Here is a 26,510-nt window from a genome sequence, read left to right as displayed (position 1 = left end):
GCTGTAATGCATACATGTCAAACCTTCATCTGTAAGTCAGCATTAGAAAGTATTTTACAAGAGTCTGACACACCTTTCCTCATTTTGTTATCCCACGTCTATTACTCTGGCAGAAACCTCGTAGCATTCCTCAGGTATAATAAAATCGTTTCCCAGCTTTCCCTTTCTTTATAACCCATTCATTAGCAGAGCTGTGAAGTTTAATAGATACTTCAATAAAGGTCCTGCTTTTCGAAGACTTGAATTTTCAATTTCTCATTCTATCTGAGTTTTAAAATGTCAATAAAATTTCTTCAGATAAACTACAGTTCGACACACTTCCTGGGTCTAAACTGTTAGAAAAGGTCAAGGTAGTCCTTTTGATTTCTGCTGTTTAATGAACATCTTCCTTTCTTTCAAAACATGTGAAATAATAGTTTTCAGTACTTTGTACTGTCTTTTTTTTTTTAAATAGAGACAAACTGCAGAAGTTGGGCAATATCCAGCAACACCAACATTGCTGTTGACTGTTTTGTGGCTGTATCGTTTTGAGCTCTCCTCAGGTACTTGTTCAAACCATCTTTGGTGCTGATACCTGCTTCTTCAGCATAGTTTCTGGCTGCTTCCCACACTTTGGCTTCAAACTTGTCCCAGGTGAGAATGAGCACCTGATGTGGCAGACTCTCTGACCACATTGCATTAGCAACATTTTGAATTCCTTGAGACTCTTTCCAATATCTTTACTACTTTTTACCTAAGTGAAGTTTTTAATCTCCATTCACCAAACTCCGTTAGGATTTGAAGTGGAACAGCATTGATCTGCTGAGTTTACCTGCCGGTTCTTCTCAACCTAGTGCAGATGCTCCCTTCTACGCTTTGAATACAAGGGCGAAATATATTCAAATACATTCCTAGAGCACTATACTACCTGAGTTTAATGATCATTATACACACAGGAATGGAAGAACACACACACACACACGTGCGTAGAGAAACTCTCTCATTAGGCTTGCTCTAACAAATTGCATCAGGTTGTTCCCGCCTTCCCCTTCCAAGGGAGCTCTAACTGACTCTGACTTTCAACACTGGTACTCCAATGATGATTTGGCAACTGTTTTTTAGGTCTTAGGCAAATTACTGATTTTATTTGCCTAGCTGTTTCTCAAAGACAGCTAGACAGTTTTCATGTGACAACCCACTCCCCGCATCTACAGATGGAAAAAAACAGCACGGGCAAGAAAATAATCTTCCATACCCTGTGGTTTATATGCTCTCCCCAACCCCCCATCAGACTCCACATTCTTTAGCTAATGATCCTACTATAGATTTATGGCAAAATCACCACTGAGACGAGTTAAGATGAAAGCAAACAAACATATTTATTCATTTACACATGGAAAGCAGACAGTGACGTTACTAAAGTTCATACAAACCACAGTGATAGAAAGGCAGGAAAATCGTGCTTATTTCAAGATCATATCCAAAAGGCCCTCCAGAACCTGTGACAAGCTGTAAACACCTAATCCACATAGTTGGGGTCCGAGGACATTTACAGAAAAGCACTTCACATTAGAAACCATGCCTGCTTTTGTAATTCATCTTCACTTTTGGTCCTTCTGAGCTTTCAGTCAGCTTGAAATCATTCTCTAGTTCTGCCTGCAATTTTTTCTTAATTCAGTCAAGAAGATGTGTCTATCTGTTTCCCACCAGCTTGCTGGCTGCTCCCTCTTGCTTTTAAAGTGCTCACATCCCCTTGGCACAGCCAAGCTGCAATGCCTACCCAGACAGGATCAGATTTGGCCAGCCACTGCCTCACGGCTGAACCCCAAACAGCTCGCTAGTGCACCCCCAGGCAGAAAGCCCTCCACCAGCGAGCGGGGCAATGTTCAAAGCCTCTCATTGTGCACATTATGAACCTTATATTCCATGTGGGCACAGGGAATATTAATTACCTTTTATTCAATCACATACTTGGGACTTGTGAGTGTAGCATACTATTGACCAGTATCCAGGGATACCGGACTCATTCGAAGCAGAGCTAGATGAGGACCCATATAAACATATACAAAGCAGGCTAATGTGTTGGATCCTACACCTTTATGCCTTAGACCCGTATTGCACCTGCCACGTGAATCATAGAATAGAATCATAGAATCGTTTTGGTTGGAGAGGACCTTTAAGATCATTGAGTCCAACCATTAACCTCGCACTGCCAAATCCACCACTAAACCGTGTCCCTAAGCACCACATCTACTCGTCTTTTAAATACCTCCAGGGATGGTGACTCAACCACTTCCCTGGGCAGCCAGTTCCAATGCTTCATAACCCTTTCGGTGAAGAAATTTTTCCTCATATCCAATATAAACCTCCCCTGGCACAACTTGAGGCTGTTTCCTCTCGTCCCATCACTTGTTACCAGGGAGAAGAGACCAACACCCACCTCGCTACAATCTCCTTTCAGGTAGTTGTAGACGGCGATAAGGTCTCCCCTGAGCCTCCTTTTCTCCAGACTAAACCACCTCAGCTCCCTCAGCCGCTCCTCATAAGACTTGTGCTTTAGACCCTTCAGCAGCTTCGTTGCCCTTCTCCAGAATGTGTCTGTGAAAACCCTTAAGGTACATATATACCCCCCACGCGTGCCGCGTCGTTTCTCCCGCGTTGTACGAGCCCACGATCGCTGTCACCCCCCCTCCCCCCGTCACCTCAGCAAACCGCCGCCCAGACCCGGCCGCGTCACCGCCCTCGGTGCCGTCACCCGCCCCGTGAGGTCACGCACAGACGGCCCCCCCCGCAGGGCTCCGGCGGCCGCGGCTGGCGGACACCTCTGCCCCCACCGCCCTCGGGGGGGGGGGAAAGCACGCAGAGGGCGGCGCAGCACGACGACACCGAGCAGCAGAAGGAGGCGGCGGCACCCCGCGAGGAGACGCCTTGCAATCTCCCGCGCTTTCCCTCCCTCCCTTCCCCCACCGCCCTGCCGCAGCTCGCCGTCCCGGCGCGCCTCTCACCAATCCCGCCGAGATTGCCAGAGCCACCCGCCAATGAGAGTGCCCTTCCCTGCGCTTCCCCGCCTTCGCCTCCCACCTCCGACCCGGGGACGCACCAACGAGACAAGAGGAGACACCCCCTCCGCCCCGCCCCGTTCAGGGACAGTCGTTCAGTTGCTCTCCACCCCCCCTCCCCGCCTCGCCCCTACTCGCTATGCCGTCAGAGAGAAGGCAAGCCAATCGGGGGCGAGGCCGCGTGCGTCGCAGCCAATGGGAGCGTTCTAGAACGCGGCTGGCGCACTCGGCCCCAGGGGGGAGCCGGGAGCAGAGCGCGGCGGCGGCGGCTCCGCCCCCTGTCCCTCCGCTGGCGGCGGGGCCGGCTTCCCCCCTCCCCGCCTCTCTGTCCCCGCCCGGCCGGCCTCGCTCTCTTTCCCTTTCGCAGCAATGGCGGCGGCGGCGGCGACGGCGGCGGAGCGGGAGCAGCAGCAGTTCTATCTTCTCCTGGGCAACCTGCTCAGCCCAGACAATGCGGTCCGCAAGCAGGCCGAGGTAACGGGTCCGCCGAGCCCCGGCCTTGGGCGCCAAGCCAGCCTGTCAGACCTCCCAGACCGTGCCGGAGGGAGGGGGGCAGGGAGGCGGCGGGGCCAGCCGAGCCCCACGTGTGAGCAGCGGCACCAGCTGCTGCCGGGGCGGCCCGGGCCTTCCCGCCCGCCCCTTCCCGCCCGCCGTGGGTGCCGGCCCTCCGCGGGGAAGCCGGGCGGTTGCGGCGGTTCTCCCCGACGGGGCGCGGGGGCCGCTCCGGCCGCTGGCGCGCGCGTGAGGGCGCGAGGGGTCTCACCCGCCCTGCCCGCGCGGCCCTGCGTGTCTGGCACCGCTCGGCCCTCGGCCGCCCCCTGTCCGCTCCCCGCGCCGGGCCCGCGTGGAGCCCCCCCGGGGGCTGTTTCTCCCCGTTGTCCATGGCGAGACGGGGCCTGGGCTGGCTCCGCCCGGGCTGGCCGGCCTGACGGAACGCGGCTCCTCCGGGGAGGGGAGGCCAGGCCGGCGGCGGCGGGTGGTGGGGCCGGTCCTCGGTGGCTCGGGGCGGGGGGGGGGACCCAAACGAGGTCAGGGCGGGTGTCTGCCCTCGTGGGCTCGGAGGGGCGTGATGGAAGCGCTCCGCCGGGCCCCGGGGGTGGGTGCACTTGTACCCTCCTTTCTGCCCTCCCCAAGCGGCCCTCGCGGAGGGTCCGTGCCGACTGCGCGGGGGCAGGAGAGGGGCCGCAGCCGCCCAGCACTTCTTCTCTTTCCACACTAGTTTGGTTTTTAACTTCGGAACGGGCCGTGTATTCAAGTGTTTCATCAGCTAAGAAATATTTCACTAAAAGAAGCGTTTTCAATATACTGAGTTTCTCTGTTATCAGCAAAAACTTTTCAGATGTGTTATTTCAGCTAAAATTCTTTGTGATGGCTAAGCCACGTTAATTCTTTCTCTCTGTCATGCTTAAGACTCCATTGTCAAGCCTGGTGGGGAATCTCTCCCATTGAATTACACACTAGTGTCTAGGTTTAGCATGAATTCCCACTGCATGGCTGCATCGGGTCTTTTATCACTCTCATCACTTCAGCGGTCAGCAGAGTTCAGCACATTGTTTGGCAAAGAATAAAAAGTATTATTGTTCCTGATGCTGCCGTGAAAATTCCTGAAATATAATTCGGGATTGAGAAAGAGGGGAGACACACATTTTTAGGAACCCAGCAAAGTTCAATGTTGAATACTACAAACACTTTATAGAGAAGCAGCAAGAATTATTCCCACACTCCTGCACACAGGGATGGAATGGAGGCCATTCCCTGGGAACTGAGTTCCTTCTCTTCTCAGCTGCCTGAATGTAACATAAGACCATTTCTCACAATTTTTTTGAACTTTATTAAAATTGTAACAAAGCAAATTTATTGGACAGCTATGTCACAATGCCTGTGAAATAAAACATTATTGGAAAAGAAAGTCTAAAACTTAAGATTCTTACAACTGGCATATTCTGTCAGAAACTTGTTGGAACTGAGTTGGAGTTTGTTTCATCTTCATAGATACATATGCAGTATGGTCAATCAGAATAAGAAATCTTAATTGTCACGATAGATTACCAAGCTTTTCAAGTCCATTAGTTTCATATGTAGATACAAGCAAGTAGTATAATTTTTACTTATTTAACTGCAATGAATCTGGCATTGGTTTCAGCATACTTCCAAGGTGTATTGGAAGTATTTTTATGGTTTAGGATCATTCAGAGTGGAAGGGTCCTCAGGAGGCCTGTAGTGCAATCTCCAGTGTCAGCTCTCGGGTCAGATCAGGTCACTCAGGGCTTCGTCCTATTGGGTCTTGAAAACCTCCAAGAATGGAGACTGTACAAGCGCTCTGAGCAACCCGCTCCTGCTTGACTGTCCTCATTAGAGCCAAAGAGGTCTGAACCTCCTTTTTTCTGTTTATGCCTGCTGTGTCTCATTCTTCCACCATGCATGGAAGTGAAGATCCCAACTCTGTCATCTTCATGGTGGGTTAATGAACTTGTACCTAGAAACACAAATCTCTCTAGTGTAGGTAGATTGACTTCTTTTTTTTTTTTTAAGTTGTCTGTTTCTTGAAGTAAGGTTTCTTTGGGTGAAAGGAAAGTATTGCATGGCCTTTAGAATATTTGCTTACTAAAATCATACAGGACTCATATTTGATCTTAAACATCTGCATAGCCCAATCAGGTTTTTTTAAGTGTACTTACTGTTGGAAGGCAATATTGCATGCTATAAGGATTCAAATAACTGCAGGTAAATTGAATAGCAGGTTTTCATTTGTGTCCGATGAAAACCAGTGAGAATGACAAATGGATGGACAGGGAGCTGAAGGAGACAGACTTGGCTTGTTTCTAATAGGTCTGGTCATTGAAGTTAGGATGAGGGCTGTTACGTTGAAGACCAGACTTGATGGGGATGTAGAGTCATAGCCTGTTTAGGTGGGGATGTATAAAAGCTGTAGAAAACAGAAGGCGGGGAGGAAAGTCTAATCACCTAAAACCTGTTTTTATTTGAGTATATATGTATGTGATAGCACACTCATAACTTATTCTGACCAGTTTGCTGAAACCTCGTTCATTCATTTTATTGCCCGTTAAAAATTACTGGAATGTTGTCTGTTGACTGTAAAAGCCTGTCTTTCTCTTATTTGTGTGTCTGTCTTCTCATAGAGAAACTTTGTCTCAGTGATTTTATGCTCTTTTTTTAGAATATATTTCTTAGGTTTGGAAGAACATGAGTATAAAAGTGTAGATAACAGATATTTGCTTGAATGTATTCTGAAGGTTAGTCATGCCATGTGAGAAATTTGTACCTCTGTATAAGGCAGCTGGGGAACTAGTTGTGAACTAAAAGAATACAGTGAAGACGTAGCAGGATCCAGGTAGATAGTTAGAGTCTAGCCAAGGCTGGTAGTAAGATGGGTGGAGCCAGCAAAGTGGTCCTTCACCAGCATGGGGGAAGGTTCTGGTTTTGGCCATGTGTTCCTCTTGCCTACCTTGCCCTGGTGCTCTTTAGCATCCTCTGAATCCTGTTTACTGAACTGACAGAATTATGCCTATGAACAACTGGATTGGTTGCTGCCATTTCTAGTGAGTTGAAACAACTCAAAATAGAATTTCATTGTCAACAGAATAGGCATGAGGGAAGCAAGTTTTTACAGTGCTTCAGGTCCATACTGGGCCTGTGTTTAGGGAAACTTCTTGTTTCTGTATTTGTCTTTATATTTGTAGATAATAGTGCAATGTAAATATATACATTCATGGAGATGGTTAGTCTGAGAAGACTTTCTGTTCTGACCCTAAACCTCATTTAATTTTTCAATCTCCATTAAATGATTAGATTAAATGCAGGGATTCATTGACAATTCAGAGTCTCATTGACTGTGAGCATATGTTATCAGCTAGAGAGAATATGAAGTAAGAACTGAGTCCATGAACAAGGCCTACTAGGAAACAGGTGCAGAAAGTGGAGGAAGACTATGTCTAATATTACATGTATGATGGGAAAACTACTGTACTGAAAATAGCAGGTATACTGTCAAGGTGTGTAAATTTGCTAGAGTATTAGTAAGAACTGCTGCAATGGTAAGAATGGGAAGTAGGCAGGCAGGGAACTGATTGAAATGAACGTGGGCTTTGTGTAGTAGGCTGGTTCCCAAGTTCAGGATGGGATAGTGAATATTTGGAAAGGGTGGAGTCATTTGTCTTCAAGATTGTGTCCACAAAAAATAACTCTTTCAGAGTTAGTAAGTATAGAAGTATTTCTCAGTGTTTTAAGTGATTGTTCTTCAGCTTGTAATTCTCCTGCTCTTACCTACGTAGGTGTAGTATATTAGAAAAAAGCATTCATTATTTTAAAATGCTCACATAGACCATGTTTTGGATAGCAAAAGTTATTTTGCTGTGTGCTCACTCTAGCTTCTAAGTAACAAACTAATTTAAAAACCCATAGTGAACGAGCTGCACGCCGGAAGTGTGTAAGACAACATAACTGAACTTCTCATTAGACTTTCCATTTTATTAAGGGTTTTCCTAAGGGGGAAACTAAGTAGTCTTTCCTTCTGAAATTCAGGCAGGAGTTTAAAAATTTAAAGTTCATATTCAAAACATGTAGTTGAGATGTGTGACTGCCTCATGACATTGCAAAGGCTGTAAAAAGGTTCAAAAAAAGAACTGAATCATAGAATTGTTTTAGGTTGGAAAGGACCTTTAAGATCATCAAGTCCAACCATTAACCTAGCACTGCCAAGTCCACCATTAAACCATGTCCCTAAGCACCACATCTGCTTGTCTTTTAAATACCTCCAGGGATGGTGACTCCACCACTTCCCTGGGCAGCCAGTTCCAATGCTTCATAACCCTTTCGGTGAAGAAATTTTTCCTCATATCCAATATAAACCTCCCCTGGCACAACTTGAGGCTGTTTCCTCTCGTCCCATCACTTGTTACCAGGGAGAAGAGACCAACACCCACCTCGCTACAACCTCCTTTCAGGTAGTTCTGTGCAGCAATAAGGTCTCCCCTGAGCCTCCTTTTCTCCAGACTGAACAACCCCAGTTCTCTCAGCCGCTCCTCATAAGATTTGTGCTCTAGACCCTTCAGCAGCTTCGTTGCCCTTCTCTGGACTCGCTTCAACACCTCAATGTCTTTCTTGTAGTGAGGGACCCAAAACTGACCACAGTATTCGAGGTGCAGCCTCACCAGTGCTGACTATGTACATCATTCCAATATGGCAGGTCTTATTAGGTAACTAAGACTTTACTTGTGATTTTAGAATGGGTCAGATACTTTTATTCTGATAGGTTTATTTTTTTTGCTATGTTATTTTCTATTAACTGGATGGATACTGAAGCTGGTTTAAAAGGAAAGTCCATTCATATTAATGCTTAACACATGCTTTCTAGTAATTGTTTACAATAAGCTGCATCTCTTTTTATGCAGGAGACATATGAGAATATTCCAGGTCAATCTAAGATCACATTCCTCCTACAAGCAATCAGGAATACTGCTGCTGCTGAAGAGGTATGTCTCAATAATCGTTGAGTTCTGCAGATTTTCAAGGGAACTTGAGAGGAAGAAATCAGCGACAGTCATTTTGGGATAAATGAGCAAGCTGGGCATTAACTGAATCATCTGAATTTACTGCAAGTTTGTAGAGGGACCGCTCATCTAGTTTGTTGCATGTCAAGTTCACTAGCTGAGACTTTTGATGTGGGATATTTAGTTTCAAAAGTAGGTTTTTTTAAGTGACTGCTTAGATCTCCATTATTTTCTCGTTGTGTGTTTTGCTTAATGAATGAGTTCTTTCCTTAAAATGTGTAACTAATATATGACTGTTAACTGTGATGTTCCTTCAAGTTACAGTACAGAAATGCTTTCCATTTTGAGGTCCTGTGCCTAATTGAATTAAGCTTATGTCTGATCTGAAACTTCTTGTTCTTCTCAAGTCAGAACCGGGGGGAGATAAGGTAGCCATTGTTTTGCATGTTTATTGAGATGGCTTTTGTATTTTGTCCTATTTGGGGAGGATAAGTCATCTAGCAGTGTTATAGAGTGAACAGAGAGCAGCCTAAGCACTATATAAAACTTTTCTGTGGGCATACAATAAGTGTGCCTTTTAGTTATTCCTTAATTTTGTAAAGGCTCACACACTTTAGCAATCAGGTGTAGTACTTACTGGTAAAACCGTTATTCACTTGGATATGCTGAGTGAAGAATTGCTAAGCTTTCAAGATATTACAAACTTCAGAGTCACTTAAAAGTAAGAACATTTGACTTTTTTTTTTTCAAATCTAGAGTTTTACTGAACAACGGAACAATGTAGCATGTAGAATTTCTGAACAATATTATAAGGAGAGTATAAGTGTGCTATTTCTCTCTGGATAATGATCTCTTCTGGTGGATTGTATTCAATTTAGAGATAGATGCTATTTGTGCCTTATAATACTCAGAAAGTATCAGCTTGCTAATACTGATGCTTATCTACATACAAAGCAGTGTTGTTCTGACAGAATTCTTCAATATTGTACTAGCCACTGGTGGCCTAAGAGCTGTGTAGTTTTCCCTCCTGCTCCTCTGAGATGTTTCAAATGCTAGAAAGCTGTAGAGCAGATGCTGCTCCCGGGACCCCTAGCATTTGATATGGAAGAAAACATTAAGCTAGATCAGAAATAACTTTTAAAAACTAACTGTGTAACAGGTTTTTCCTAACCAAATGCCTAAACTGTGGAAATAATCACCTTTTCCTTCTGTTCTCATTTTATACCTTCCTGATAGCAGAGTAACACAGTCCACAGAAGTGGAGGGAAGCGTCTGACTTAGCAGTTAAAACACCTCTGTGCCGGATAATACGCGAGTTTATACACCTCAGGCTGAGGAGGTGCTTGAGCCTATGTCTCCAACTTCCTGAACGTATAGTCTTGCTGTTTTGAAGTTAGGACTCCTTCCTATGCAGCTGCATTTTAAAGGGTTGAATAGAAAGGTGGTATATATTCACAGTTTATTTGATGATTTTTAATCTCAAGATGTGTCTCAGGTGTTAAGAGGCTGTTCCATTGCAATTTTGATTTACCACCTAAATCTTAGAGAGGAACAGAAATTCTGCATTTTCTCCTGCATTTGTTTTCTTGCTGGTTAACTCTAGATTGGCAGTTTTCAATTGTGTCCTAGTTTATAGCTGACTAATTTCGAGCCCTGTGAAATACAATAGCAAATGCCATGTAAAACTCTTTCTGCTGTACTTTCAGCCCTCTTAAAGGGCTCCAACCTTTCTTTTCCCCCTCTTCATATTGTCACATGAAGGGGTTGCATTTTTCAGTCTGAAAACTACTGCTGTGGGCAGCTTCCTGTTCAGCATTTGGAGGGGAAGGAAGGCAGCCCATGGACTTCTGATGCACCACAGTTCTGCCTTTGAGTTGTATGCAGAGCTTAGGCACTGCGTGCTTTGAATTGCACATGGGGATGGATCCCCAAATGAGGTTGTGCAAGTCCAGCTTTGGACTGTGTACTAAATATTGATTGCTTCCATCCATGCATGTTTTCCTCAAGAAACAGTAAAACAAATGTAAAGATCACTGTGACTGTGCTATATAAGATGGTCAGTCTTTTTCTTACAAAATGTGTAGGATTACCTGGACACTTTGAATGCCAGTGGAAAATGTGGTATCTGGATTTCTGTTCATAATTCTGCTGCTGCCCTGCTCAGCAAATTGGTTTTCTTCTTGTGCTTGATTCCGTCATCCGTAAAATCATAGAACTTTTTTAAAGCACTGTAAATTCTATAAATAAGAAGCGGTATGTTGAAATTTGAGTATTATGACTACTTTTTATGTTAATACCTTTGACATTCCAATTGTATGTGAGCACCTCAGTAATTTAGACATGCAGAAGAATCCAATATTAGGAGAGAATTCTGCTTTTTTGTGCTTCATTGGTAGTTGGAAGTTCTTCTTTGGGGATGTATACTTTATATTGTTCCTGTTCTCGTTAAAAGCTATAGCCGCTAAGTTGCAGGATTTTAAAATGCTTATTTGGGTACATATCTTGTAATACTTAAAAGAGCCTTTGGTGTGTGTGAAAAATATATACTTCCTTAAGGCAGAAGAAACAGCCCCAGAGCTGCCATTAATCCGGCCATGTTTGTCATAATTAATTTGACAATGGCAAGTTTCATATATAGGTGGATATCTGCTGAGGAAAATATGCCATTTATTATTAGAAGTCAATTGCTTCTTTGTCACTCCTTCAAACATTTGAATTTGCTTTAGGGAATTTGGGATTTTTTTCTAAGCTAGTAACAGTAACCAGGAGCTAATTCATGTAGTGCTGATCTTGTGTCTTTCTGTATGCCTTGTTACTTGTGTTTTTTACTTTGCAATCAGTCTGCGTTTGTCAGTCTTCTAATATTTTAAATTAAATTGTTCAGAGGTGGAAATTCTTATCTTTCAGACTACGTGCTTTATGAAAACAAGCTGTATTCCCTACCTGGCCACCTATTTTTACTTCAGGAAAGGAATGAATATAGTGTGAGTTCAGTCATTATCAGATATCAGAGAATATGCACAGAAACATGATGCCCTGAGTAAGGGAAGACATTGCATCAGAGTTTGTGCCTTGTTTAGTCCCAGCAAGCTTGCTCCACAGTCAAGGCTTCTGCTATGTAAGTTCACCATACTAATGAGGAGAAATTGAATCTTTCGCAATATTGGTGCTTCTAGAGATGGGAGAAGGAAAGATACAATTATGTTGTGGTACCATTAAAGATTTTGGCCACATTGTTAGTGGGATTCCCAGAGGCAGTGGGGAAAGAATCTTTCTCCTTCCTAACTCATGTTCCCCCTGTGACAACCTGTTGCTAGAGAACTTTGGCTTATGATGGGAACTACAGCACAGGTGGGACTGTGACCCTCTTTGTTCACCTGCTGTCTTCCTTGGATCTGCCAGGGAAGATCTACTAATACTGCATATGTGGTGGCTTTGGTCCACCCTGGAGCTGTTGAGGAGGAAGAGATATGGAATGATCTAGAGTAAGGTCCAATTCCAGTCCTTTACTTTTGCTAGTGTAGAGACACTTTGTGTGCACTGGTCTTTAGCTGGGTAGATTGGATAAAGGCACAGTGAAACTGGAGACTGTAGAGTGTAAGAGTAGTATCTTGGGTGATGTTCTAGCAATACCTGATTTTTTTACAGGGTACGTTAGAAGTTGAGGCTTTGTAGCAGTTTGTGTTTCTCATCTATAGGTTATGCTGTAGCAATATAGTTGAGAGATCTTTTGGAAATCAGACTTCAGTAGTTCTGCTGCTTATTGAACATTTTTGAATTCCAAAGGCTAAGTGAAACTGTTTTTCGTTCAAGTACACATTAAGTAAGAATGTGTTAGGAAAATGAAATTGAGTGCATGTTGCACTGGATTATTTTTTTGTGAGGATTTAACATGTGTAAGGTTTTGTTACACGTTAACCTTGAGAAGTTTTGGGGGTGGTTTTTAATTACTGTTTGTCCTTCTAGAAACACTGGTTAGTGAACATCCTGTTTATTAAGTTATTCAGAGTGTTTCATGTGTCTTTTTGCCTTTACTGCATGTGTTGCTCTATTCATTTTGAATTACTCAGCTATGTTTTTTGCTTCTGGTTCTTGTATAATTGTAAATAAATACTGATATGGGAATGATACTGTTGTAGAATTGCTCTATGCAAGCAGGAAGCATAGAAGATTGTAATATGCAGTATTGATTTTCCTATGCTCAAATTCAAGTTTAAAGAAAAACGTTTCATCATAGGTCTGCAAGAGGCTGTGTTGTTGTTGTTGTTGTTGTTGCTCGGAATTTTAGTTGCCAAAATCTCTCTCTGGATTCCTGAATCATTAGTGTGAAGTTTGGTTGTTTGAGAAAGTGAAGGAGGGTTTACAGGTTAATTGTCTGACAAACTTGTCCCATTAAGTCACTTGTTAATCCAAAAGAACCCATCTGGATTATAATTATCTCAGCAAGCCATTTAAAATAGAAAGGAGACATGCTTTAAACATCTGTCAGTAATGCAGCTAAGTCCTTAACTTGCCACAAAGTATGTCCAAGGTTCAGGCCTAGAAAAAACCTGAATACCTCAGTGGATTTCATTATTATTTCTTTGAAGAGCTGTAATTGTCAGAAACATGGTTGTAAGCTGATGTTTCTTTACTATGTTTTTACTTAACGTTGTAATTGTCCTCTGTTGCTTGAGAGGTATTCCATTCACCGAACAGGTCTACACAGTGAAAACTGATCGTTTGGAAACCTGATGTCAGTCATCTGTCCTCATAAGAGCATGATTATCATATCAAAACACTTTAACATACATATTTTCTTATTCAATAGGCTAGACAAATGGCAGCTGTTCTTCTACGGCGTCTTTTGTCTTCTGCTTTTGAAGAAGTTTATCCAGCTCTTTCACCTGATGATCAGACCTCTATCAAAAGTGGATTGCTGTTGATTATTCAGTTGGAAACGCAGTCCAGTATGAGGAAAAAGATCTGTGACATTGTTGCTGAATTGGCCAGGAACTTAATAGGTACTTTATATAAGCTGATATTGTGGTAAAGTGTTTATGTATTGATAGTAGTTGTATTTTTCTCTTGTTCTCTAGTCTTGTGTAGGTATTTGCATATGGTGTACTAACTGATTTCACGGTTTAAAATAAAACCTAATATTTGTTTACATCATCCTTGATCAGATAAAAATAGGATTCCTTAACTCTGCTTTTTGAATTGTTTGAGTTTAGGTGAGATTGTATTAAGGTTTAGAAATCCAGTTTTGTTTAAATTCTCATGAATGTTTTGCTGAACATCTGCATTAGTTTCTTTTTTGAGTGCTGTTATATAACAGTAAATAGAGATCATCTTCTGTTCCTGGGTGCCTTTAGATTTAACATTTCCGCCATATTTTACACTGAGACTTGGACACATCTTCAGATCAGGTTTTTTTTAAATAAGTTTTAGTAGTGATGACTGGTTATCCTGCACAGTTGAGATCTAACCGCTCTTAAGTTTGCTTATCCTACAACCTTGTTGTGTTTCATCTAGATGAAGATGGCAACAACCAGTGGCCAGAAGTTCTGAAATTCTTATTTGACTCTGTCAGCTCTCAGAATGTGGGACTACGTGAGGCTGCTTTACATATTTTCTGGTAAGCTTTCAGACTTTGCTACATTTTTGCAGGTTAAGCAAATCACGGCTGTAAAAATGTAAGAAAAACTGTCACAACTTAATTCACAAGCAATCATGTATATTTCATTTATTCTGTTGTATTGTGGTTTACTTAACTCTTACATGTACAGTTGCAGTCTGTAGCTTAAACAATGGGTATGTTTAAAATAATAGTTATGGTTAAACTGTGTCAATTTTTATTAATGTTTTGGTCTTTTCTTATCCTTAGGAATTTTCCTGGAATTTTTGGGAATCAGCAGCAACACTATTTGGAGGTTATTAAGAGAATGCTGGTTCAGTGTATGCAAGATCAAGAGCATCCATCAGTAAGACCTTTATGATATTCTTTTTTTTTTTTTTCAAGTATGTCCTGAGCATAGAAACTCAGTGTAGTAGTCTCAAACATAAAGATTAAACCCATAGATTCCAACCAGAGAATTGCATTACCTGAAACTAATGTACATCTGGAGTTTTGACTATGCCTACTGCAAAACAAAAAGGTCAACAACTAGGAGAAACCTAGTTGTGGTGGCCCAAAGCAGAGCCAGGGGTTTTAGCCAGCAGCATGAGGAGTCAGAAGCTCCTTGTTAAGCTCTCTTTCTGGCCCTTGTATTTAACAGTATAGATATGTATTATCTTTACACATAGTAGCTATACACAGTATGTTTCAAAACTCTGAATATACGACAGCTCCTTGAACTCTTTGTGTGTGCTTTGCTGTAAGGGCATGTTAGCCAGCCTTGCTTTTCTGGAAGGCTTCAGATTTATTGATTTGTGCAGAGAATTGTACTTTGAAAATGTTTCTCTTGTGGAAAATGCTGGGCAAGGATAGGAAACCCTGCTGTGGTATATGGGTTCAGTTTGCTGCTCCCCCATGGATTACTTTTTCTGACCTTTGAAAGTCTACTGAGTAACATTTTCTAAAGTACCACAAGTCATGCCTTTAAAAAAGCATGTTTTAAACACTTAGGTCACACTTTTTGAAAAATGTGTGACTTTGACACTTGCATACACATTTGAAATTGAGATGGAAGTTGAAAACAATAGGGTTTTTCTTTTTTCTCTTTTTTAAAAAAAAAACAACCCAAAACACCAAAACAAAAAACAAACAAAAACAAAACTAGGGAATACTTGCCACCTCTTAATATGATAAACTTTTTCTGTATCACAGAGGACATAGATGCTGAAGATCTTCATTGTTGCTTTACCTTAATTTGAAGTAAGATGTAAACGTCCATGTTAAAAACTAATTGCTATATCTATTGGGAAAATGCAAAAGGGAAATGACAATACAAAATGTAGTCTCATAATAGGCCTAATGTTACCAGTTCTTCACGTTTCTTTCTCCAATCCTGCCTGTCTTCTAGATCAAGACTCTGTCTGCTAGAGCTGCAGCTGCATTTGTGCTTGCTAATGAGCACAATCTTCCCCTTCTTAAACATTTTGCAGACTTGCTGCCTGGAATCTTGCAGGTAAGAAACCACACAAGTAATGCTTAATGTGCCATTACTGTCTGTATTGACTGTATCTGAATGTAAATTATCGGTCTAGTGTATGAATTTTTGCTGAGACCTGGATTAACTTTATCTTAGTTAGCCTGACATCAGTCACCAGCAAGATGCAGTGGAAACTGATAAGGAATTTTGTAAAGACAAGCTAATTGACAGGGTTTTAAAGGAAATAGTTAAATTCTGAATAATTTGTACAATGTTACCTAGATAAATGAGTTAAAATTCTTCGTAAGGTATTTAACTCAAAATCATACAGATTTTAAATTAACCACGATATTGAAATAATATACTTTAAATATGGGCTACCCTGAGATTTCAAGTAATCAGTAACTGGGAAATTCATTGACCCATGGTATCCTGTGTCTTTTCAGTTTAGAGGAAAGCATAGAATTATTCTGAACAAAGATTCTCAGAGTAAAAACAGTGTGGACAAATGATCTTTATTGTTTGATAAATTAGGAACTTGCAAACAAAATACCTTTTTAAGCTTTGTATAATTTCTGAGGCTGGATTAGATCTCTTTTAGGATGGTTGAATTTGAGCAAAAGTTGGAATTCTGTTACAAGGTTGTCTGCTTTTGGAGGGAAGCCTATTGTAAACCAAACCAGAGACAGACACAGTTTGTGCTCTGAAGGATGACAATTTTACAGTACAGTTCCCTTTCTATATTAATAAAGAAGTCAAAATAACTAAGTACTTGTGGTAACAGTGGTAGCAAACTTTTGGTGATTTGAAGTTAGGCTAAATTTAGGTTAAAGGCTGACTTCTTGCTACAGTACGTGCAGCAGGTTCCTGTTGACAGTTTAAGTTATAAACCTTGTCTGTGTGTGCTTTGTGGCAAGCTGAAGAAAAATTGTGACAAGTTTAGTGGCTTCTGCAACTGATGGAATTCTGCTTGATCTTAAATGGAAACTGAGAGGAATTTATTAAAATCAGCCGAGCTTGAAAATGGGCTCTAGTGTGTACAAGATAAGTATTTTGATATTGAGGTCACTATTTGGTGGTTAGTCCTTGTCTGTGACTTTGGCAATGACAATTGTGTTGTTCAAAAATTGGTAACTGGCTGAGAGGACCTTGACTACTGAGTACTGTGGGAGTGGGAGTGAGGCAGGATTTGGGGTGGGCATGCTATTCGTCTTGACGTTTGGCAATTAAATAGTATGCTCTTTTTAGACTTCAGACTAACAGCCCACTTTGTGTGATATAAGTTTCAATGCTACCATTTTAGGCTGCAAAAAACACATGCACTTGGCTTGCATTTTCAAGCTTTATTTTGCAAATATAGAGTACAGAACTATGCTGTGAAATCTGTCTTTTTTTGAAGTACTGCGAGAAGGACTAGATTTTCTGGCTGTGGTAACACAAGATGGATATGAAGATCTGAGTTTATAAATAGGAGATAGGATGTGTTAGAATAGTGGTGAGTGACCTTTGGAGACAGTTGGATGCTTTTTTTTTGTTGCTGTTGAAGTTCATTTTGTTGAAATATTGGCATGGTAAAAAAGCTAAAAATAAAATTCTGACTTAGCAATTCAGCCCTTTCAGTACAATTTCTATAATGGTTATGCTGGAAGTTGAACTTTCAGAACCAATAGTTGAAACTTGGATACAAGAGATTTATCTTGCAGTGGAGATAAAAGCAGCCGGAACTTCAACTGGCTTCTATGGTTGTTGGTGTTAGACACTACGGAGAAGTGTCTCTGCTTTTTAGGGCTCACCGTGCCTTTTGAACTTCTTCAGAAACCTAGTCTTGCTTTAAAAAACTGATAAAGTTGCAATGGGTATAAAATCAGAGTTTTACAGAAATTTTCAGTAAATAGTACATTATCCTTTGCCAGAATCAGAGGACGAGTGGTAACTATTAGTCCAAAATCCTTAACTAAGATAGATTTTTTCCAGAACATTTCTGATACTAGAAGATGCTGCTTCTGTGTTGAAAGTGTAGGCTGTTTGAGTGGCATTATTAAAAGTGTTGGATTCTTGATTTAAGTATTAAAAACCACCTAACTATTCACTTTAGAAAATGTTTCTATGTGAGGAAGACATCTAATACTTAGCTAATGAAAATTCTTTCAAAACCGCAAAAGCATGTTTAAAGACTCTTTTTTCTTTGGAGGTTTGGGTTTTCATGTCCTACTTGTAGAAGAGTTTTAACACCATTGAATAACTGTGTGCTGTTTTGGTACTAGAGTATCAGCCTGGTCAGTTAAAAGTAAGTTTTAAATTACTTTTCAGAATGTAGCTATGGGTTAGGAGAGATATTTGCAAAAAGCTTGATTTCTTTTTCTTTTTTTTGTGTCCTGTGACTGAAAGCTGAAAGGTCTCCTTTAATTTGGTGGCTCTCCAGAGTTGTCTGGAAAAAAAAAAAATTATTTAATCTTGAGATTCCTGGTGTTTGTACACGTAAGCTATTCAAAGCTGTTCTTGCATAACAGGGAAAAAGGTGTTAGGCCCATTTTCCTTCTTTTGGGCAGAGTTACTTTGAGGAGTTTTTCTTTATTTAAAATAAAATGCATTTTGAAATTTTGCTTGTCAAAACGTACTCTGTGTTTTTGCATGTTTGTGCCTCTGATGTGTGACCTTATTTTTTTCTGAGTGTGTGTCTACTGTGTTAGAGTTAATAATGGTCAAAATTGATGGCGTATAACATTGTGAGCCAGAACGTACTTGTAGAAAACTTGTTTTGGACGCTGCATATGATCTCTTTGTAGTTGTTTCACATTTACGCACACCAGCCACCGGAGCAGGGTCCGACCCTACGATCCACTGAAAGTGCAAGTCCCAGTGAAGGCTTCCCATTAGTCTTTTGTTAGGTCTCAGGTTGCAGCTTGAGCTGGGTGCCTCCAGAGAGGGATCCCTACCCCAGTTCACACCTCTCAAATATACCGGTACCACCCATCATCTGATCCCCAAGTCCAACCCCAAGTCCAGTCACTTAGTTCTGGTTGGTGGTCTCTTGGTTTCTTACTGGTTTTCACTGCTGCTGGGCTGACCTTCTTCTGAAGTTACTTCATTCTCTTGGAATTGTCTCCTTGGTCCTTCTTCATTCAGCTCGTATCTGTCGGATTCAACTAGTTCTTTGTTAGCAGCAATAGTTTTGTCAAAAAGTTTATTCTTGGTCAGGTCTTGTGGCCTGAGGCTTCAACTAATTTAGCAAATAATGATAAGCCACTAATGCTAAAAGAGACTATTCAGAGAGGCAAGAATACAGTTAATCGAATTTCTTCTATAACAGTGGTCCCATTCATAGTATTATTTGTTTTTATTTAATCTTATCTTAATCTTCTCTCTTTATAGGCTGTAAATGATTCCTGCTACCAAAACGATGACTCTGTCCTGAAATCCCTTGTAGAAATTGCAGATTCTGTTCCCAAGTATTTACGACCACATTTAGAACCTACCTTGCAACTAAGTCTGAGGGTAAAGCTACGAATTTTTTTTTAAAAAATCACTCTTTCTGCCTCAAAACTTCTGTTCTAACCATTTGCTCTGCTCTTCTGGATTGCAGTTGTGTGCAGATGTCAGTCTCAGTAACATGCAGCGTCAGTTGGCACTTGAAGTAATTGTGACCTTGTCAGAAACTGCTGCTGCTATGCTGAGGAGGCATACAAACATTGTTGCACAAGCCAGTAAGTATTTTACTTGTTTCCTTTGTTGAAACAATTTGTCTTCCTTTAGAGTGTTAAACTGACTTTGCAGGTGGTCAGTGGCAAAACCATCTCTAACTCAGAGTTTGCTGGTGCTGGTAACTTTAGGTTACAGCGAATTGAGTTTCCTTATGGTGAAAACCCCTTCTTATTATGACTCTTCATAATTTAATCTGTGCTTATGCAGCCACCAACAATTTGAATAAAAATACAGCAGATTCTTCATTAGGTGTTTCCAAAGAAAATACTACTTCTGTGCTTTTCTGCTGGCTTTGGAAATTTGTACTGTTAAAAAAAAAAAAGTTGATGCATTTAGTTCTGAAGTTCTATGTTTTGAAGTTTGGTATGTAGGCCAGATGCTCTGTGGTGCTGGCAACTGAAGACTGAAGGAATTCAGCATGCATGTTGAGCTCTTCAGTGTTTAGTTAAAGCTGTGAATTAAAAATCAAATGCTTATATAAATACTTAGAGATAGTCTAATTAGTCCATTTAACATGCAGATTGTAAATTCTTTGGAGAGGCACTTTTTTAGTCATGCATTATTATTTGGGATACTATAACTGTCTTCTGGACAGCCCCAGCAGCAATGCTGTGCACACTGCTATTTCTCTGCCTTTTAAACCCTTTTTGTGAGTAGATCAGGGCACTGGCACAGCAGTGTAGCCTGCTTTTTGGAAGGATTCTTTTCCTTCCCTGTCACGCTTGTATCTGTCTAGATTCGTGCTTGTTTTCTGAAACTTGCATAAAGACAATCTGTTAAAAGGCAACTTTTTTTTCTCGTGTTCTAGGGCTGGGGAAAGTTGCATGTATACATGTCACTAAAATAATCATAAAACATCTGGAGAATGTTGTAAACTGGATCTGCTTGGCTTAAGCTTTTAAACTATTGACTAAAAGTTTTGTTTACTTGTAGAAGAGTTTTTTTAAAGAACAAATTCTTTCAGAATGTGTTTTGAAATTTGAAAATGTTTAGAACGCTGTGTAGCTTGTTGGGAATATTAACGCTTGACACTTACTGTCCCCCAGATATTTACAAGCTTCTTATCTGGTCAGGCAGCATAGTGAAGAAGTGCCTCATATCTCTTTAGAATGTATTACTTTTATATTGGGCGGCTAGTTCCTGTTTAGGAATGAAATATTTGTATTAAGATATTGTATTAAGATAAGGCACCGTGTGGGAATGAAATGCCTTTGGTTTGCAACCCATTGTAAAATTGCTTTTAATATTAATGAGTCAGTAAGGTGAAAGACATTTATTTTGCAGAGGTAGTAAAGCAGTTATGTTCAGAGAATGATAAAAAGGTAGCCAGAAAGGATTATTTTTGTCTTGGTTTTGTGCCTTAGTTTAAAAGGCTTTATGTTTTCATGCAACTAAAAAGTTGCACTTGATCCTCACAACTAGAACTGTGTATGTAACTGTCATCTTATGCTGGTTTTACTGAACATGATGCTGGTTTAGGAGTAAATCTGTGTCCTGTGTACCGGTTTTCTGCTCAGGAATTCTGTTTGGGTGCAGACTTCCCTCCTTGAGCTCAGTATTCAAGATAGCAGTGTGTTTTATTGCTCTTTCCCTAGAAATTAGAGCAGCAGCCGATCTTTGGCTGTAGTTTTGCTCAGTCTCCAGAAAACGGAGAGTCATGGCGTGCTTTGACAAGAAGCAGGCTTAGTGGGATCATCCTTAACTTGTTTGTGAACAGTCTATGTATTGGCAGTAGTTAAATTTTGAGAGCTTGTCAGGACAATGTTGAACTTTAATGCACAACTCTACATTTAAAAAAAATTCTTTAGAAACTATACTTACTGGCAACTGCATTCATATTAAACATCAAGAAGAAACAACATGTGTACAAGCTTTTGTGGGTTCTGGGTATAATGATGGCCAGACAGCTTTGGATGACTGTTCTCAACCTTGCTTGTTAATAGCAACGAACACTGTGACCTCAATTTTTGGAACCGCATAGCATTTGTGGCAGATGATGGTTGACTTCCATATTTCAGAGGTGTGACGATACATTGTTTTCATGTGTGTGCTTATGAACGTCTGTGTCTGAAAAGCTTCTGGGCTATAATACTTGTTTTTTGAGGAAATTCTTTTCAGTGACTAGTAAGTATATAGAATTCTGACATGTGGGCATCACGCTAGAGAGTTCATAGTGTCCATTAAGTTATCTTGATATGTATATAAAAGCTCTCTGAAAGTTTTCGCAGCTATGGTATAATCTCTGGCTGAAGATACGTAGCCACATCAAGGAAATCAATCCATAATTTGATCTTTTCTTGATACTTGCCCCACAATACTGTCAGTGAGCAATATTTTCTTCTGTCATCAGTTAACCAGAAGCTTCTCATCTGTCCAGATGTATGGTGATATGAGCTTGCTTAGGGTTGTGCCTCTGTCCTAGATTACAGTAGTGTAAGTATATTATGAAGTTCACCAGTTGCAGTATACCTAATCAGTTGCAGTAAATCTCAGCAGCAGCCTGGACTACTGATGCCTGTTGCTGTAAAGGACAGTTGACTATGATGCCTGTCTTCAAGATGTGTGGTGGGCTGTCCTAAAAAGATTCTTAAAGCTCAAAGGTTGAGTATTTGACTGAAAACTTTTTGTTTCCAGGGCAAAGTGAAGCTTTTTTGCATAAATGATGTTGGATTCAAACGACTGCTCTGAGTGGTTAGTGTAATACGAAGTAAAGGATACTCAAGAGCACCTTACTTTGCTCTGAAGGTGCAAGGTATACTTTCCACCCCTTGGGCTTCTGAAGTGCACAGGAACAGGCAGGCTTACAACAGACAAATCACTGCACTCCTTCCTCCTGTGAGAAAAACTCGGAAGAATAGGTGTTGCTCATTGAATAGTAGTTGAACGTTATGATAAAGATTGTGTAATAGGCTGTATAACGACTTATACTGAGAAGAGCAGACAGAATCAATCTACAGAGGTAGAAGTAGAAAACTTGTGGATTATGTGCAAAATATTTTCATGATACAAAACAAAAATTTACATTAAATGGGGAAAAATATCAAGTTCTAAACCATTACCTTATTGTAAAAGTAAAGCTTTATGCTAAGTGACCACTGTACATATAGTTAACAAAATTTATCATGTTAGTAAAGCTAAGGGTTGAGTAATATTCTTCCATAGTGAAGAGTCTCTTTCATCAGTAAATATTCAAAGGATGGTGTCAGAGTTTCAGCAAAATGAATGAAGTATATCTGAGTTCTTAAAGGATATAATGCTACTTTTGACTCTTACAAGGAACTTAGACTTTATTAAGGAATTTACTTTTTACAATCTTCATGATTTAAAAAAGTCTTGCATTGCACTATGAGTCTTGGTGAGAAATACACTCAACTTTTTTTTGCTCTCAATTTGAATGTTCTGAAAATACTTTTCTGAAAATCTGTTCTGAATTATTGGCTGATGCAGTTTGACAGACTTGGCTATCTGCTACTGGAAGAAGAGTTATTTTCCTTCAGTTATTTTTTTGAAAGGGAAAAACTTAAAATTTATGCTTGTTATTTGAGAATCCATTTTAAGAAAGCAACCTGAGTTTAAAACTTACTTTTTACAGTTCCTCAAATGTTAGCAATGATGGTTGACTTGGAAGAAGATGAAGATTGGGCAAATGCAGATGAGCTTGAAGATGATGATTTTGACAGGTAATTATGAAACTAGTTGTTTCAGTATATTATCAATACTGTGTGGCTGAAGGCAGATTTTAAGTGCAGGATGCAAATGACTGCAGTGCATTACTTTTTCTTTACTCAAGTAACTCTTCTAATTTTGTTCCCTAGGTCATTAGCAGTGTATATGACTGTTCTCAGACAGTTTATACGTAGGTTATTTGGGTACTGTTCAGCAAGTAAGGAGATTCTTTCAATATTCATGTATTGCCGTAATTTATTTCTACAAGCTGCATATCCAGTGAAAAACTGCTGTTTTGCACTGTTTTAACTTTTCAAACTTTTGTTTCTTCTGTCATTTATGTTACTCAGTTCTGAGGTTGGTGCTTCCTAACCCGTTAAATCGAGGGCTTATCCTGCAGGTAGCTGGAACCAAAGCTGAAGGATACTGACCTGTTTAATCATCTACAACCAATCTCTTCATATTTTTCTGTATCTATGCCCTTGAAAAGGTGGTGTTGAAGAAAAAAGCTGCCTACCTTTGAAAGGACATCAGAATGCATGGTGGAATTCTTTGCTGGATTTCATCTAGCTCAAAAATATTATGTTTTTGCTACTACTTTAAATCCCTTGGTATGGCTAGCAGTAGCTTATCTTGTTGTGTCTTAGGTGAGAAAGATCTACTAAAGATGTCCAGTCTTTCTGGTTTGCTTATTCCTGTGTGCTTTGTAGCTTGCTCCAACTTTTCACTAGAATGACAGTGGTTTGTCCACAGCATCCTGTTACATCTGCTCTTGTCCACCTACAGTTAAAATGAAGTAGGAGAAAGCAGAAATGTGTAGGAGATAACTATCTCCACGCTTTTGTAAAGACAGGGATGTTCATTTGCCAGCCTAGGTGCTTTTTTGTCACATCTGGCATTTCCTTCGAGTCTCAGAAGTAATTAGTGTTGTGAAACAATTTGAAACTGTATAGCGACTTATACTAGATATCAGGCATGTAAAGACACTTGCAAAACCGATACGTAGGAATTTATGGAAGAACCTGTTTAATCCCTGCTTGACTTGGAATACATTTTTTGTTCCCCTTGATTATGGAATTGAAAGTAAGCTGTCCTTTCTTCCCCCTCTCACATGGTAGACCAGACCGTTTCAACCTGTTCCATTTCCTCAGCTTTGAAATTTTGCCATACAGGTTGAACTGTCAGATACCACTGCATTCAGGTTTGTCAAGTATTTGAGTATTTTCATTCAGCTACATTTCAAGGGGGAATAGAATATTAAAGTTCAAATTCACATGAAGCCTTTCAGGGTGTAGAAGTTCATTCAGATGGCCTACTTTAGGCAACTTAGTAAGTACTCTGCATCAACCACTTGAGGCATGACAATTTTGTTCATATTGTCAGCAGAGTAACTTTGTTCTTCTAAACACAAATTAGCTGCTTGTGGATTTTAGAGTGAAAAATTTCCTCTTTTGTTATAAGTTGCAAGTAGAGTGAGCAAAGATCAGAAAACAAGTTACGCTTGGCAACCTTAGCCTAAAGCAGAAACGTAGCTCCTTTGTCCCTTGAAGTAACAGGAGAGCTTGAGGCTTAGACACAAAATACTGGACATCAGCAAGTCTCTGGTGATTGTGTGTGTGGTGTTAGTTTTTTCTTTTAGCAGGTTCATTCATGTTACTCTGTGTTTCCCACCACTGAAGTTCACCTTTGTGGAGAGTTGTTGATAAGCTGATGTGCCAGCTAACATCTTCTGGTGCTTGAGTCTTTCTAGCTTCATAAGAAGACTGGAATTTCTGTGCAGTCCAAGAAAGAGGCTAATGATCATCAAGCTGAAGCCTAATTAGGGTGTGTTCGGATCTGACTAAGGGGGATGTGAGTCAGCCTACACAAAAGCAGCAGGGAATATTTTAGCATTTCCAGTTTTTTGTTGCTCTGACTTCATAGAGCAGTGAAATTCTAAAGGAGGAAAGGTTAATCCAACTTCCTCTTCTCCTGGCAAAAGCCTGGCAAACATTGCAGGGAGGTTTGTGGTCATTCTTCTAAGATAAACTATCTTTATTTCCTCAAACTGAATGTATGAATTAATGGTGGGAGGAAAGAGCTCAAAGAATGTAATTTCAGATGGAAGCTGCCATTAACTTTCGTGAGTTTGCTCCAGTCTAAACCTGTGTGCCCATGCTCTGATGTCCTGATGATGATGTGTCTGTTTATTTGAACATGACTGATCTGAACAACAAATACAATATTGTCAATATCTTTGTGGGAACACCTTTGTTCACAGCATGTGAATTTCTAGACTGTTTATGGTTTGTCATGAGACTTGGGGATTCACGCATAATAGTTTGAAGGCCTCTATTTCTGACCCAGCTGACTGATACTTGAAAGAAGAGGAATGTTTATCCCTTTCAGCTTTTCCATCAGCATGGGTGTCTAGGATGGACTGTAATGACCTTGTGTTATTACAGTGCTAGCCATACCCAGACTGTAACAGTAGTTATCTGTGTCCTGGAAACTTTCTTGCTTTTCTGTAGGGAATAATTCTGTTGGGTGGAACAAGTCACTTTACACAGATAATGTTTGGCTGTTCTCAATTCTGGAACTGGCTGAGGGTCACAAATTCCTCACCTGGACTGGATGTTTTCTGCCTGAGTCATTGGCAAGAGAATATGCTACCACAGTACTGGTACTGCAGCCATGCAAGAAAGGTCTCTTATGTGCCTAAGCTTGAATTCTGCTGGTTCACCTGTTTCATAGCAAGTCTGAACTGGTTTGTGTTCTCATGACAAAAAGATGATGGCCAGTATTATTGCTTAATTCATTGCAAATTTAGTTTCATCTTTCTAGGTATGTGTAATTGTTGCGAAATTGAGTCTATACCTTCCTTCACTGCTAGTAAGGCCCAAGTTTCTTTGGTACTAGACTTAATCAATGGGCTACAGATAATAAATGTTTAGGTAAAGGGTAAATAAATATTTTGTGACTGGTGTGTGTGCTTTTAGGTTTGGGTATGCTTTTACTTATGGATGCTCATGTGTATTCAGATGGCAAAAGTTTGAAGACTAGAACTGCAGGAAAGGGCACTTCTGTGCCTTGTTGAACTGTTTGTTTTATTGTAGATATCAAACCACTGATATTTCTGTAACTGATATTTAGCAATGCAGTTGCTGGTGAGAGTGCACTGGACAGGATGGCGTGTGGCCTTGGGGGAAAACTTGTTTTACCTATGATTAAAGAACACATTATGCAAATGCTTCAGAATCGTAAGTAAATGCATTTTCTTTTTTTTACAATTCTGTCCTTTCCAGGAACTTTGATACCTCTTAAATCTTCATGTTTAGCTACTTGATATGTTTTTATACACTTCCACTTTTGATTTCAGCAACAAAACCTGTAAATGCTATGAACTTGGAAGTTTATACCTTTTCTTAGACTGTGATTTAGTAAACTCATATACAGTGCATTACAACATTTTTCTGGAACATGGACAGCTGAACAGATATGTCAGAAACAAAACAGTAAATTTTTTTAAAACTCACAGTCTG

At 40.5% G+C, this 26,510-nt stretch overlaps 1 protein-coding gene across 1 annotated transcript in view; it reads left to right on the top strand.

The window, feature by feature from the left end:
* Positions 1 to 3,287: 3,287 nt before the first annotated feature.
* Positions 3,288 to 26,510, top strand: part of IPO5 (importin 5) — a 46,836-nt gene continuing 23,613 nt past the window's right edge. The window contains exons 1-10 of the mRNA XM_068425001.1: positions 3,288 to 3,512; positions 8,450 to 8,530; positions 13,359 to 13,551; positions 14,063 to 14,165; positions 14,415 to 14,511; positions 15,553 to 15,657; positions 18,994 to 19,116; positions 19,205 to 19,325; positions 22,916 to 23,003; positions 26,122 to 26,228. Of these exons, the coding sequence (XP_068281102.1) occupies positions 3,408 to 3,512; positions 8,450 to 8,530; positions 13,359 to 13,551; positions 14,063 to 14,165; positions 14,415 to 14,511; positions 15,553 to 15,657; positions 18,994 to 19,116; positions 19,205 to 19,325; positions 22,916 to 23,003; positions 26,122 to 26,228 (1,123 nt within the window). The 5' untranslated portion in view covers positions 3,288 to 3,407. The remainder of the gene's footprint in view (positions 3,513 to 8,449; positions 8,531 to 13,358; positions 13,552 to 14,062; positions 14,166 to 14,414; positions 14,512 to 15,552; positions 15,658 to 18,993; positions 19,117 to 19,204; positions 19,326 to 22,915; positions 23,004 to 26,121; positions 26,229 to 26,510) is intronic.

This window comes from Nyctibius grandis, chromosome 2, assembly GCF_013368605.1.
Source record: "Nyctibius grandis isolate bNycGra1 chromosome 2, bNycGra1.pri, whole genome shotgun sequence".
Taxonomy (NCBI): Eukaryota; Metazoa; Chordata; class Aves; order Nyctibiiformes; family Nyctibiidae; genus Nyctibius; species Nyctibius grandis.
Note: the sequence above shows the minus strand (reverse complement) of the source record. Positions and strands in the feature narration are given on the sequence as shown.